Source organism: Limulus polyphemus, unplaced genomic scaffold (assembly GCF_000517525.1).
Source record: "Limulus polyphemus unplaced genomic scaffold, Limulus_polyphemus-2.1.2 Scaffold34, whole genome shotgun sequence".
Taxonomy (NCBI): Eukaryota; Metazoa; Arthropoda; class Merostomata; order Xiphosura; family Limulidae; genus Limulus; species Limulus polyphemus.
The window spans coordinates 995563-1012217 of record NW_013665644.1 but is presented as its reverse complement, the minus strand read 5'-3'; the positions used below and the strand labels follow the sequence as shown (position 1 = coordinate 1012217).

Here is a 16655-nt window from a genome sequence, read left to right as displayed (position 1 = left end):
TATACTATATATATATATATATATATATATATATATATATATATATAGGCACAGAATGCACCTCACTTAATTATTTCTAAGTGGTGGATTGGCCAGTCACAGTGAAAAACAAACAAATATGCATCACTAAGTTGAAATGGATGTAAGGAAGCAACTTGTGTATGTACATGTAACATTACTAAGTTAGAGGGGGGGTTAAGGAAGCAAAAACATGTAACAGTGGGTGGGTACCAATTCCTCCTCCTTTTCTGGATATTCAGGTCTTCACAGATGCCTTTTATCAGGATCGGGTGTGTGCTGCAGTACAAAAGAGATCCTGGCCCATTGGTCTAGAGAAGAGTTAGGTTTTCACATCAACCTTTTCAAAGTTCTTGCTGTTTGTTGAGCAATGGTTCATTTTCTGTCATATCTGTGGGGCATGATAGGTATGATTCATTCCAACAACTTAACAGTTGTCTCTTACATGACCACCCAAGGGGGCATTTGATCTCAGTCTTTATGTTCCTGCACTCTTATATCTCCTCTTCTGGACTTACAGCCATCAAATTTGTTTGCTGGCCTGTCACATACCAGATGCCCTCAATCTTATTGTGGCTTGTTTATCCCATACTGACAACATTCTGCCCACAGAGTTGTCTCTCAATCTCAAGTATTCTGATGGCTATGTTCTCAGTTGGATTCTCCCCAACTTGATGCATTTGCCACTTATTTGAATGCTAAGATTCTTCTCTTTTAGTCCACAGTTTCCCATCACTTGGTTTTGGCCATGGATGCATTCATCTAGGATTGGAAGGACCTTTTCCCTATCCATACTCTCCCTTCTGTCTTCTACCCCAAGTAATTTCTCTCATCCAATCCACTTCATGTTAGGTCCTTCTTTTGGCTCATTTCTTACCAGCTCAACCATGGTTTCCTTCCCTGCCCCTTCTCCAGGAACAGCCTCCATTACCTTTACCCCTCTCTTGGTCCCTTCTTCAGCAACCTCACTCTAGGGTGCTTCACCCCTCCATTCCCACTCTCCAGCTTCATACATGGTTTTTGTCTGTCTCCATTGTGTTTCTCCCTCTTCCCCACTTCTTCCAGTGGAGTACAGGAGTCCTCACCACTTACCAGCTCCCAGACACTGGAGTGGTGGATCAAGGAGGAATCTTCCTGAGTGTGCACAATTCTACTCAGTGAAGAATAGGGTGATGGCATTCTGCCTGTGTAGAAGGTGTGACTATCCTCCTTCCATGGGTCTGATGCTTTATTCCAGATGCCGCCGATTTGGACTGGATTTTTTTGTTCTCTCCTGTGGCTGGAAACCCTCCCTCCTACTGCTGCCTGGATGTCAGTTCCTGGGTGACTGGTTTTGGTTGGAGCTGGACAAGCCAACATAAGTTCTCACATGGGTTGGCTGGGAACTTCTTACTACAACAGCCTAAATGTGGCATCCACAATTCCAATTGTTTTGGACTGGAACTGACCCTCCATGTTGCATTTCCACCTTCCTGACATCATCCGGATGTACATTCCCTGAGTTTATTGTTGCAGATTGTGCTGTATTTGAGCACATGATAGTCTAGGTTCTCAGAATGCAGGCTCCTCTTCCCTTCTGACATGCCCAAGCTGCTCTACACACATTCCTTGTTATCCAGCTCCACCCTTTTATTGCAACACCACACCGAAGGTAAGTAATCGTATTGGAAGTTAATATATCCTATACGTATCTCTTCTCACACTTACCACCTGTCATCCCCACTTCTGGTGTTATTTTTTGTGCCTAATCTCAAAGTGAAGATTGGGTTCAACTGCATAGAGGGAGTCAGTTGCGATAGTAGGGTTTGTTGCGCTCCTATTGGTGGAGGACTGTCACATGCTAATTTGCATGCTTAATTGCATCTGAACCACATGGTATACATTAAATTAGGTGGGAGTTTCAAGGCTAGTGCCAAGCAAAAATTTGTGCACTAAAAGCTAGTCAACTTGAAAATAGCTGTAACTGTGAGAAGAGGAAATATTAGAAATATGTTATCAGTGTACGAAAATATTAACTTCTGTTATTTACGGACAAAATAGATGTGTAACAGCTGTTTATAATGACCATTTAAAGAGTATGATTATAAAAAGATATGAGAGATTATCAGAAGTTACTAATAAATTAATCATTAGTTTCATTAATTGATTACATTAATCAATTATTCTCACATGGGATAGCTAAAAAACAATGTATAATGCTAAAAATCAGGTTTTGATACCCGAGTCTGGCAGACCACATGGTTTAGCTTTGTTCTTCACAACAAATAAATATAATGGCAATATTTTAATTACTTGAATACATGGAATAATTGGAATCACTTATTTTGATTAGTTGATTATTTTTGTGCTATTCAATTAAACTAAACAAATTTAAATTAATCAGAAATAATAATGAAAAATCATACTGTAATATTTTCATTACTAGATAGTTGGAATAATTGAAAATGGTAATAATCAGAAACATTTATTGATTATTTTTGTGAAATTAATCAGTTTAATTGTAACTTTAATTAATCAATTATTTTACATGTAATTGATGCTTATAGTTAATCAACCAGCTCTAGTTACAAATCAAGAACTCGTGAGATCAGAACAATACTGATAGAAATGAGCAGACAAAAACTAAAAAGGGGCAAATTGTAATAAATGTATTTCTTGCACATACTAGATTTCATCTGAATCTAATTATATTATTATCTGTCCTTATGAATCTTTTCTTTTTGTTTTTATTGGAATTAAGTGATGGTTGGTAATATTTTTACGGTATCAAGCTTACTATTCATAACCAGAACATATAAGTAATATATTTCATATTTTTTCTAAACTTTTGACAATAGTTAAATGAATTTAAAATGAGTGAATTATCCATGTTTGTTGTAATAACAATATAAAATGTTTTTTCACTAGGCTGTTCACCAGTTTTTTCCTTGTATTGAAAACTTCAACAGTATTTTTTTAGAATATGTTTAAATAAAACCCTTGATTTTTTGTTTCATATTGTGATATTTTAAACATTGCAAAGAAGATTTTGAACACATCACATTATTCTGTAAGTGGTAAAATATTTTTGAGCAAATTATCTGAATGACAGATAAAATTTGGATGTGACTGACAAATAGATTTATTTTATTAATGACATAACTATCCTGTGAGTAGCTATTTAGTTTTTTGGGCAAGTAAAAATTCTCTAGTGGCTGATAAGTAAATTTATATTTGTGACTGACAAGTTAAGCATCCAATGTTAAAAAAAAGGCAGGATTTTGTTCTCAGTGATTGGCTTTCTCTGTTTCAGTAAATAAATTTCTAAATTGGAATTGGAAGAGAAATACCTCTATTTATGCAAAAATATTTAATTACTGTCAATTACTTTAAGTATGTAATGCAAACTATAATTTTTGCTGTTATGAAAATGCATTTTAATTCAATCAAACCATTCTATTGAATTCTGTTTCAAGTTGCTTAAAACTTTTCAGGAACTGATGAGCTGATAAGTTATATTATTGTTTAGTAAAGTATATTAAGAATGTATTTTAGTAAGCTAATAATAAAAAAATACATTGTAGATATGAATAAAAGTCACTATTGTTTTTGGCTTTGCCAAGTTGCGTTTGAAATAATTTATACAGGATGAGACTAGATTATGTGATGGAAACAAAAATATTTCAATTAGAATCCTTTTGCTTTAGGACAGCATTATTAGGAGGACAGTTTACTCCATCACCAGGAGTAGCTTTTGGAATAGAAGAGACAAATGAAACTAAAGATTTAACTATTGAGGAGATAAAACAAAGTCAGCAACAAGTTCTTAGAGGTGAAAGTCAAAGAAAGGTTTTCTGTTTGATGTCATATTTCCATGTATGTTTTAATGAAAGTGTATTTTGGATTTTAATAAACAGTGCATACACACAACACAAGGTAATTTTGTTAAATTAAGAAATTATTTTTCACCATTATGAAAATAATTTATCATGTGGTATTACTAGTGTTTAAAATAGAATAATTTAATGTACTGCCTTTTGTTCATGGTTGAAAGTGTTTGAATTAAATCACAAAATCCTATATAGAGCAGCTTTCTGAGGCCATCAAAATAGTGTCATAAATTGTAATAAACAACAATGTAGTCATTGTTGTAAGGCTACATCAGCTTTATTTTCTAATATTAATTAATGGTAATATTATGTAAAAGACATGCACTTCCTTTGTAAAATACATGCACTTCCTTCAACTTGCAGTGTAAAATTGTTTCTAATTTTGTAATTGTAAATAACATAGGATTTTTGAAATACTTTATTTGAAACTGTGTTGGTAGATATGAACTGATTTTTATAAACATCTCCGATCTCTTCTCTTTGTGTTAATGGAGAACATTCAAAGGTCTCTATCAAAACTAAGCTATAAACTCAAAAGAAAATCCCAGATATTTAGAATTAGAGTACATCTCAAAGGAGACATCTCTTCAGAAGGTATTTGCTGAAATAAAGCAATTTGACATCAACATAACCAAGACGAATATCTTCACTGACGTAAAACAATGTGACACCATCATAACCCTGAGGGACATCTTCACTGAAGTAAGACAACTTGACAAAATAATAACCCCAGGAGCTTCTTCACTGAAGTAAAGAAACTTGATGTCAACATGAAACTTTGGATCACCCTCACTGAAGTAAAACAACTTGACAATATCATAACCTGGAGGAATGTCCCTGTGGAAATAAGACAACTTAACAACATCATAACCCTTAAGGAACATTCTCACTGAAGTAAAACAACTTAACATCATAACCCCATGGAATATCTTCACTGAATTAAACAAATTGGGCACTACCATAAACCTATGGAATTTCCTCACTGATATAAAGAAACTTGACAAATTTATAACCATGTAGAATGTTCTTACTGAAGTGAAGCAATTTGACAACATCAAAACCCTAAGGAATTTCCTCACTAAAGTAAAGCAAATTGACAACAAAGACACAGAAAGGTTTTTACATCCTAAGAAATAAGTAGTGGGTAAATACTCAAACAGTAAAATATTATGGAATTGATTCAGAATTTTAGATGCTGAACGATGTCTGAAGTTTTAAGAAAATTTGAAAATTGATGAGAAAAAAAACATTTAATCTAACCTAAAACAAGAATGAAAGTGTAATATTCTTCAGCATTTGGAACTGTGGTTTGTAACAAACAAACAAACAACAAAATCAGAGTAATTTTCAATTAACAATTACTAAAAATATGTTTACAATACTATTCACCCACCATTTTATTAACTGGTGTTTAATAGAAGTTAGTATAGGGCTCTAAACATTATTCATTATTTAGAAGAAGAAGAAGTAGGAGATGTGAGAATTTAGTTTTTTAAGAGTGCTTTCTTCTAAAGTTGGAGACCTTCAACTTTTTATTTTAGAACAGGATAAAGGGCTTGAGGGATTGTCCAGCATAATAGCCAGGCAGAAACAGATGGCTCATCATATTGGGGATGAACTGGATCTCCATAATGGTGAGACATTGTTCATATGTGTATTTAATTGTATTTCCAGAGTTTGGTTTTCTAATATCATTGATCTTAAGCACTGTTATAATTTATTTAGGGGTTTTATTTTCTTTATGTATTTTGTGTTTTCATACATTTTGCTCAGGTTTGTTCTAATTTTGTAATTTTTTTCTTCATCTAGTATGTCAAAAGATAAGTATGTTAATTTTGCTCTATTTATGATTACAATTATGGTTATTAAGGTAACTTGTTTCTTTAATTCATTCAGTGCAGAGATTTCATGTTTTGTTTGATTGTTTTAAAAGAATGTAGTTTGTTTTTGAAAATAAAAAATCAATTATTTTAAGGCTCTTTAGTTGGTTTTGAGGAGAAATAAGGAATTATTTTAGTAAAATGTGAAGGTTTTGGTTTGTAGTTAGGTCTGGGTATTTTTTTCTTTTAATTTACATTGTTTGTAGTTAGGTCTGGGTATTTTTTTTGTAATTTACATTGTTTGTAGTTAGGTCTGGGTATTTTTTTTTTGTCATTTATATTGTTTGTAGGTAGTTTGTGTTAGTGGTTATAGTGTAAATGTATTTATTAATTTTCTTTTTATGTCTTCGAAACCTGCTTTTAGTTGTCTGTTTGGTGTTTTGTTGGGGAAAATAGTACAATTTATACCTCTACTCAGGATATCCTCTTGTGGGTGTTAAACTTGATAAGTTTAACTATCTTTTAGGTTTTTTTTAAATTTTTTATGAGTATTGGTTTAATAAGTGTTTTGATTTTTCAGGAATGGTTTCTGTTTGTGTTTCATTTGTTTTTATTTTTACAATTTCTTATATATCTTTGTAGTTTTTGGTTTTACCTGTGTTGCTAAGTTAATTCTGGCCCCACAGTAGGTAAGCAGTACATCTGCTAAAAGCTGGGTTTGGTACCCATAATGGGCATAGCACAGATTGCTCATTGTGTTGTTTTGCCTGAGGCCTAACTCAACTTGTTTTGTTTGGTTAATTCTGTGTACTTTTGTTTAGCAATGGTTTTTAGAATTTGGTGGCATGTTTAATAATTGTTTTGATTCATTTTATTTGTACCCTGGACTTTTAGTTGTAGGAATTTGAGTGCTTTTATAGTTTTTTTAAGAAGATTACTATTAGTTCCTTTTTTATTTTGGGTGAGTAGTGGAATTATCCTACTGCTAATATATGTGAAATCTCCTTAGTGATGTATTTTCTGCACCTTGCGAATGAAAAGGTAACTAAATGGTAACATTTAGTTCTTTATTTTGATAAACTGAATCTCCATAATGGAAAGCTTTTTTCATGTTGGTGATAAACTTCTTCATCTTGATAGTAAGGTTGTATCCATGTTTGTGATGATGTAGTTCCACAAATTTATAAAAATATTTTCATGTTGATTATAAACTGCATCTTTTTTATAATAAAGTTGTATTTATGTTCATGATGCAGTAGTTCTACAAATTTATAAAGCTTTTTTTCATGTTGGTGATAAACTGCATTCTCATGATAAAATAATTGTAGCCATGTTCATCATTCGTAGTTCTGCAAATTTATATAGCTTTTTTTTTGTGTTAATGGTAAACTGCATCTTCCTGATTGTCAGGCTTCTTCATTTTTAGTAGTATATACTATATATATGGGTGTGTTGGACTAAGGATTCTTCTACAGTAGGTGTCTGTGAGTTGTTGGCAATAAATGTAAAAAAATAAACAAACAGCAGGCACTCCATTTCTTTTCAAAATAATATATTTGGAACTAGTTAAACAAATGCACAGAAATCCCTTACACTATGGAGATCATACTTATATCATAAACACTATATAGTTCTCTTCTTCTTGTCAAACATCCACTTAAGCCTATTCAATTGCTCTAGAATTCAGTTGATAAGCTGAACTATTTTTCTTTATTTCTGTTACCAAACTATCTGTCTATAGTTCACTTATGTTGTTGTTGAGTTACCGAGGTTGTATCCTGTACTTCAAAAATCGTCTGTTCCTTTTTATATTTCCAAGAATCCTCTGCCTTTTGTCAAAGTCCACTCAGGCTGGTTCAATTACTTTAGAACACCCTTTAATGAGACAATTTATTCTCCTTATCTCTTACGAACCTGTTAATCTCACTCTAACATATCAACTGTTAGGCCTTTCACTCCCACAACGATTAACTTTGCGTTTAACTTTTCTCTGAACTTCTCCTTCCTGTGACTTTACTCTCTTCTGGTGTTTTCTTTTGTCTGCTTGCTGCTATTTATATGTCTATCACTTAGGCCTTTTAGAAATCTTTCTATCCTCAACGTCAATGGATTGCATGTGATGTTCGATAACCTCAACATCAATGAATTATAAACACATACAATTCTTACCGAGTTACGTAACTAAACTTGTCATAACGTTTACTTTACAATATTTGCTTTTAACTCTCTTGTTATGAAAACTTAAAAACAATCATGAAATATTCACTTATAAAATAAATAAATTAATAATACCTACACTAAACAGTCTTTTATATCTGACACTGATAATAATGTTGTATCCATGTTCATGATGAATTAGTTCTATAAACTTATAAAGCTTTTCTTCATGCTGGTGATATAAGTTTCTTCATTGTGATAATAAGGTTGTATCCATGTTCATGATGTATTATATAGATCCAGTTCATTATCAATTTGAAATACTTGTTGATACAAAAATACAATTCATCATCAATGTTTGTAAAGCTTTATCTTTTTTCAACATGGACTTACTGTAATAGAAAAATTAGTTTATTACCAATTTAAATAGGCTTTAGCATTCTGGAACTGCAATACCTTAACAACATAAGCATTTCTATTATTGATTTTAAGAGTATCATGAGTATAAAGAAACAAAAACAAAAAACTTGTAATTATGTGATCATAAGGATTTAGCTTATCACCAACACGAAAAAAAAAAACTTTACAAGTTTATAGAACTACTGATAGGAATAAGCTTTGTTCACATTAATCATAAAACAAATCCTTTTTTTAAAATGTAAGATTATATTAATAGCTGTAATAAACTGTGTCTGTAATTTTGAGATTTGACCAATATAGATGGTGAATTAAATATACACATTATTAATATTTTATTCATTTTGTTCATGAGCTGGATATTTAGAATGTAAGGTATTTATTATTTTTGTCACAAACTGGGTGCTCTCATTAATAAGGCTTTTTTTTATAGATGATTCCTCGGATGTGTTTAATATTTATTACTCACTGTATATAAATGTGAATTATGATTTTATACCCGATAATATGTATGGTTTATGTAATACAAATCATTAGGGAAACATTTATTTTTTGAAGACTATTCTGAGTGGCTCATTAATATTTTGTCTTGTTCAGAAATAATCGATGACATCACTGACCATACAGACACTACGCGGGAACGACTTTGTAAGGAGACAAGGCACGTTGCTATTGTGGATAGGAAATCCAATACCTGTGGTATTTATTCTTATTTTATCTTTTAGAAACTATAAAGATGAAATACTGTCATTTAAGTTTAGATGTGTTCTGAAGAAGTGAAAAATGGGTTTTGCAACATTTGAGATGTGGTAGCATAATTAGATAAAACATTTGTCGAAAATGCAAGGTCATTGGTTTGAGTTTCACCACATCTTTATTTTCACTTTTATCAGAAACATTTTAGTATTTAATTAGCTCTTTAGCTTCTAACAACTGTTGCATTACTCGATCAACATTAAGCTAAATTTTTGTATATGCTTTTGTACAGCATACAATTATAATGAAAATATACTGTGTTTGCCTATTTTACATGTGAAATATGAAATAAAAACAAATAAATGTATTCAACTTAACATTGGACAAACAGATATTTTGAAAGTTTTGTGAATTTGTTGTTATAGTAAATAAGCTGAGCCATAAGGATTGGATGTAGGTCTTGAACTCATAAATGAAATCAAAAATTTATAGTTATATGCTTAATTTATTTTGCACATAATTTACTTTGCAACTACTTTATTTCACATCTACTTTATTCCACATTACAAAAATGGTGTTTCAATTACTTTATTATTATTATTACTTTTACTAATCCCTCTCTACAGCTTCAATGTTTGTTGATATTCTGAGTGATTCTTGATGACCACATTAGAAGTTCTTCCTCCTTCCTGGGCCAAAATAAAGAGATTTCTTGGTGATCCTACTCTTGAATGCCTAACATAGAATGAACCATGTGAAAAGAAAGGGGTTTTCAGATGTTGCCCTACCACTTTAAGGATATGACCTTGTGATTTGGTTGCCATTTATCTTGGCAAAAATGTGAACGTTTGACATGTTTAATAAAGAAAACTTTGAATTTTCCAAAAACTCAAAAAAATTTCAAAAAAAACAACAACTCAACATAAGAAAAATTTAGGAATCAAAACTTGTCCAAGACTGTGGGTTTATTAGCTAAGCAAACATGGAGCCATGTAATAACCATGCTGTGACATGCAATTTGGTCAAATGTATCATTCTATCAAGAAATATAAAGTTTTTTTTCATGTTGGTAATAAACTACATCCTCGTGATAATAAAGTTGTATCTATATTCATTATGACATAGTTCTACAAATTTTTAAAGCTTTTTTTCATGTTATTAATAAACCAATATGGTTATGCTCTGAAAAAAACAAATGAACAAACAGTTCAGACCATTTAGCCTGCCAAGAAATTAATTCCAGTGGAGATTAGCAAAAGTTACAGATGTTGTTTAATTTTATGTTTGAAAATACAAATTATTAGTAATGTTATTACATAGATTTTCATGTGTATGTTTTGTTAGAACATTAAGTTGCAGTAGATTACAGTGATGAAAAGTAGTTTGTTTGTACACATTTTGTGTACTTTACCATTTATATTCAGATATCTTGACTTAGAATTTGACCACAGCAGTAAGTGTTAAATAGCTATAGATTTAAATGCTGTGGTGTTTAAAGAATAGCTTACTTAAAAACAAATATTAAGTTTGATGTTAGAACTAATTTGTTTCTATTTCATGAATATCTTTCTGTTTTATTTTGAAGCTATTTTGTGAGAAAATTTTGTTCTCTACACATACTTAAAATTATAAGTATTTCAAATTTTTTTTCAGAACAGAGTTAATATTCCTACTGTTTCTGTTATTTCTTTCAGGGTACTGGGTTATCATTGTGATCTTACTAATTCCAATTATCGTGATACCTTTTGTTTAATATGATGTAATGAGAAAGTAAGTATTTATTTTGTACTTATGCTTCAATGCTAACCAACCTGGGTCATGTTAAGAACCAATAATAGTGAAATTGAGTATTGTATTCTCATTATAAAAAGTTCTGTCATTAAAATCAGTTCTTCAATTCCCAAGTCAGATAGTATAAAACTTACTTTTAATCAGAATTTTGAAACTGATGTGGTTTAGTTGTGTAATGTAGTGTGTTCAAATTATTCTTCTGCACTTTTGTTTTTGAGGCAATTTTTTGAAGTTTAGAATTTACAGCTGTTTACACTACAGAAATATTTATATATTCTTTTCAACATTTTTTACTCCACTGATACACTTGGAACTTAAAGTTTTATGGCCAATTTCCTGATTATAAGTTTGATATAACCTTTGAAACTAATTGGCCAAAAAAACAAAAGTTGTGTATACAAAGACCAAACACATGTGCCATGTTTAAGTGCCTCCATAATAATAAAGTTTTATAGTTTTCAATAGTAACAATATCAATTTAAAATTTCATTTGACTAATGTGTTATTTAGTTTCATTTTATCTTCTAGCCATTAGGAAGTTGGAATCTTAAATGTCAGTTTCCAGTATGAATTATTCCATTAGTTATTGGATAACTCGTTCCGTTTTATGGTTGGTTGTGTTTTTGTAGAAATGAAGATTTATTTTTATGTTCATGGATTTCTTTAATCTAAGTATCAATAAGTTTCATCATTTAATACAATGAAGGAAATAGAAAATCATTTTTAGTAGTTTTGATTTTACTAATTTAAACTATATAATTTTTTTCCACTGTTGAAATGTGGTAATCAAATACAGAGATTGTTGTTTCAGTGTAACTTTATGGTGTTTAACAAAATTATTAAATTATTGTTTAATAAAAGTTAACATTTCACATAAAAAAAATCTGGATATGATTTTGAATTTTTTAACTCATAATAAATGCAAGCAAGTCATAAATAATGATTGACCACATGCCCTTCTCTCATGTACGAACAAGGTGTGTATCTTCCAAGAGTGGGAAAGGTATTTTACTGTTCTTTCAAAGGTATTATTCTTGTCCATATATAAGTAGAAGAAGATAGCTTGGTAAAGTCTGGTACCTTGGCAAAATGGACAGAATGAAAATTTCATCTGTGTTTAGGAGGTTTGATAATTTCATTAGGAAAATTGTTACATCTAAAGACTTCTTCCAAATTTTTGTTCTATGATATTGTTGAATTTAAATAAAATCATCAGTTTGGATCTCAAACAAGAAAACATTTATAGTTTCTTCAATGCAAACTTTTTCCATGTCACATCTGTTAGAGAAAACTTAAGTACAAGAAGTTTTAACAAGAACATTAGGCTAGTGATGGAATATTACATTGAATAAGTGGTGATGTTATCTAAACTTCCTCAGTTAAAGCTCAGGCTGTACTTTAGTTCTTGTTGTAATATGGTGATTATAAAAAATACATGTTTTTCATTGTTTTTTTTTTGTGAGAGTCAGTAAATATGCTAGATTGTAAATTGTATTAGGGAAAATTGCTTCAGAAGTGAAAATCCATTATAAGAGATTGTCTTTAGTTCAGTGCTGCTAGATTAGAACAAAACTAACATGAAAAACTATTATAATAGCTTGACTTCAGTACAGCACTGGTGGTGCTAGATTAGAACAAAACTAACATGAAAAACCATTATAATAGATTGACTTCAGTACAGCACTGGTGGTGCTAGATTAGAACAAAACTAACATGAAAAACCATTATAATAAATTGACTTCAGTACAGCACTGGTGGTGCTAGATTAGAACAAAACTAACATGAAAAACCATTATAATAGATTGACTTCAGTACAGCGCTGGTGGTGCTAGATTAGAACAAAACTAACATGAAAAACCATTATAAAAATTAGTGTATTTTACATAGAGTGAAATGGATTCAAAATAACGTGTTTGTGGTTACATAGTACAACAGGTAAGAATTCTCGTTCTTTTGTTGAATTTGCACTTGTTTTTCTCATTTTTCTTTATTTCTTGTTTTCTGAGGTTGTATGTATTAATTTGAATATATATATATTTGTTTTTCTTTGTTTTAGGTGACAAGATTGGGTGGTAATTTTCCCCAGAAGTACATACAGATATATTTGAACGTGTAACATAATTAGGGACAACCCTAATAATTACTTAAATAGGAATAAAAGCATTACTACAGAAACCGCTAATGACTTAAAATACAACATGTGAAATATGGTCACAATTAATAAATTATTAGTGATAAGTAAAAGGCTATACATGAAAACCAAAAAACAACTGCTTACATTCCACTGCTATATGAAGCATACTTTATTTATTTGCTTCATTCTTCCAAGCAGCACTAATGAGCTGTGAATTCAGCATAACTAGTCTAATGAGGTTGGAGTACAAATCAAAAATAGATTAGCCTCTCTCATCTTTCCTTCAATGAAATTCATCTTTCCTTGAAGGAAAGATATCCATAAGAGAAGAGTATTATAGAATATGAACTGCTCACCAATTTTGAAGAAACTGATCTACTGAAGTTTTAAATAATTAGCGTTAATTTTAACTTCAATTTTCCTTTTTCTATTGTCGTGTAGTCACTTTTTTTTTTTCAAATTCTTTGAGTTTTAGTACCTATAATTTTCAAGGGAGGGAGCCATAGGACGATTGAAGCAAATAATTATACATAGAAAAATTATTTTCGTGGTGTCACACATATGCTTCTCTGTCGAAATTTTTATGTGTTTGATATTTATTCATTATTATAGAAAGTTTTATTTTGCTTTTTATAGATGTATGTGAAAAAAATGAGCATGTTAGTGATTCTGTTATCTGATAAATTGATAAGGTGGCTCATTGTTTTTTAAATTACTCATGATAAAAATGGATATATTTGTAGTTTTTTTTAAAAAGTGATTATTAGTCCTTCCGTCTTTTCAATAATGTTAAAGTAAAATAAAGATATTATTCTTATAAGCCGGTAGTTATTTAATATACACTAGTAATGCTCTGTCATTTCGTGTAGGTGAATACATTTTATATTGAGTTTGATATACTTAAATGGAAACACGAAAAATTTCAAACAGATTCTTCAATCTGAAATGTTTCCCGGTGGGTCAGCAGTAAGTTTACATACCTACAACGCTAAAATACGGCGTTTGATATCCTGCGATGGACACGTCAGATAGCCTAATATGGCTTTGCGATAAAAAAAAAATAGTCTGAAATACTTCATAACTTGCAGTATTGTGAATAAGTTAGTAAAATACATATACATTTTAGTCAATGCATAACTTATCTCGCCATGCATTTAAAATATCTCGAGTTCGTACACTTTCATTGTATGGGACACTGAAGACCTTCGTTAATCTTTCAAAGTATTTATTTTTAAACACATTGAATATTCTTTATGAATTATGTACATAGTAAATTGTAACTAGTGGTTGTATTATGGTGGTAACTAGTTTGAGATGCGCACTTTTATTACTTGTGTGTTGTATAGCTAGAATACTTTGACAAATGTGATGAATGATGTTGTTTAACCCACTTTTCAAGGTCAGATTAGGCTAAAAGAGGAGTACTATTAAACGTAATAATCTTATGTTTATATTTCAACCTTCAATAACTCTTATACATAACACGTTTAAAAAGGTTGTTCTAAAATAACTTTATAACGTGACAAAAAAATGTAAACTTTTCTTGTAAATATGTGCGTAGCAAATAACTGCATAAAGTGCTTAATGTCTGTCGTTCGTTCCTTAATTTTGATAAGAAGTTCTTAAATGAATTAACTTTAACACGATTAAACTCTGAGCCCTGATAGCACTTTTAACATGAACATTTTACCCTTTCTACCATGTACCATATGATAATAAACATTGTATAACAGACATATTTTAAAAGAGTAAAAACAACAAAAAAAAACAAGGGGCGTGCACTATGGCTGATATAATTCAATTCTGGTTTACTTGTATGATTTTTAAGGTTTAAAGTTATACCTTCGACTCTCTTGCACACGAAGAAGTGTGGATAAGATTTCAACATCGTGGAAGTGAAGTTTGGCTTATGGTGTACAGAACATACTTGTATCTATTTCTCTGATAACGAATAATTAACATTAATAAAACGTAATACACTATTTTTCATACAGTGTTTAAGCTTTTGGTATACAAATCGCACATTTTTATTTATGAATCTCCATTTTACTTGAGACAGTTTACGGGATTTATGAGCATTGTGTGTTACGATGCATTTCCATGTTTCTAAGCCTAGATGATGTTACGTTTTAAGAGATCAGATTAAATAAAAATCTTTATTTCGTCGGGAATTCTGACACCCACTGTCACTGAAGGTTAAAAAATATTTACAGTAGTATTTTCTTTGTACTTCTAAATCAGGAGTCTCCAAACCTTTTGGGACAAGAGCCGGGAGGTATATCTTTTTAAGCTTCGCGGACCGGAGGGGTCGTGGTAAAATTAAGTAGGGATACATTCATGATCACATTGGCTTTTGCTCAATAACTTTTTATTTTTGTTTTTATAATATTAAAAAAATTGTATTATTACTTTAAAAAACTGTTGGCGGGCCATAGTTTGGAGACCCCTGTTCTAAATAATTAGATTTGACCATTTAACATACGTTTTCTTTTACTTATGATATCAAATGGCGACAGTTTGTATGAATTTAAATAGGTTTCCAAGGGTATATGAATGTAATAAATTGTTGATTAAAAGGGAATAAACTCAATTAACCTAAAGTTAGGCTGATCATCCCCTCATTTATATGGTGATCTCCCTTCGTCAACATTATAAATATAAATCATGAATTTTGGCTGTCATTGCTTGAAGTATGTATTAGATATAAGTATGCTTAATTTGATTGCGTCTTCATATTAGTTATCAGAAAGTTAACATTTTTCATTGGGAAAACGTGTTTCAGCATGTTTTGCACATTGAAATGGATGACGCTACCAAAGACTTAAGAAACTATGGTCAAGTTTTAGTACAACCGCAATTTCTAACGTCTATGAATGCTACTCTCTTAAAATATTATATTCTGCGGCGCAGCCTGGCGACCAAAGTATGTTCACCGTTGTGTTTCTCACTTTATTGTTACATTTGTATTCCATGTTCTATGTGTACAAGCCTACGCAATCTCGTGTTCGGTTTTTACGAGGTAATAAAATCAGACTTATCACAGCAGTTTGTGGTTTGGTAGACTTTTCTACGCATGATCAATTTCTAATAAAATACAAAAAGCTTGATTACCTTTTCTAACATCACTCTTAGTTCTCTATGTTCATCTTCATACATCAAACTTCATTTGAAACTAAACTTATCTGTTAAATTATACTTGCCAAGATAGACGTCAACTCCGTGAATGGTATGGGTGGTTGGGCATCTCTTAAAATTTATTGATGCGGGTGCTGTAGAGCATATTGAAGTTGTACAAAAATTGTATACCCAGCACCTTCAATCATTTGGAAAGTTGGCGCTAATACTTAAGATATTAATGCTATTTTAACTAATAGTATATACTCCTAAGTTTTTACTACTATAATTAATAGAATTTGTTGAAGAAGGTCAAAGTATCCTGACACCTTTAATGGTCAATGTTGGAATCAAAATAGCTTCATATTAAAAGGGTTTTCACTGTATTTGAAGACTTATTATAATATTTATCAGAGACGCTGCTTTTAAACTACAGACCATATAAATATTAAATACAGTCAATTGTATCACAGCAATGCTTCAGTAATGTACATTTTCCCAACAAGAACAGATAATTTGTTAATTTTTTAGCTGGTTATGATGTAAAGAAGTTGTGTATGAATGAAATTTCAATAATCTTTATATGCTTACTCTTGTTGAAATGCACGAGACATAATCCAGATTAGACAACAACAAAAA

The 16655-nt window shown here is 30.9% G+C and overlaps 1 protein-coding gene across 1 annotated transcript in view; it reads left to right on the top strand.

Annotated features, from left to right (window-relative positions):
- Positions 1–15901, top strand: part of LOC106460585 (syntaxin-8-like) — a 24631-nt gene extending 8730 nt beyond the window's left edge. Inside the window, exons 4-8 of the mRNA XM_013920308.2 lie at positions 3639–3829; positions 5429–5521; positions 8879–8980; positions 10672–10747; positions 12825–15901. Coding sequence (XP_013775762.2) covers positions 3639–3829; positions 5429–5521; positions 8879–8980; positions 10672–10730 — 445 coding nt within the window. The 3' untranslated portion in view covers positions 10731–10747; positions 12825–15901. The remainder of the gene's footprint in view (positions 1–3638; positions 3830–5428; positions 5522–8878; positions 8981–10671; positions 10748–12824) is intronic.
- Positions 15902–16655: the final 754 nt, after the last annotated feature.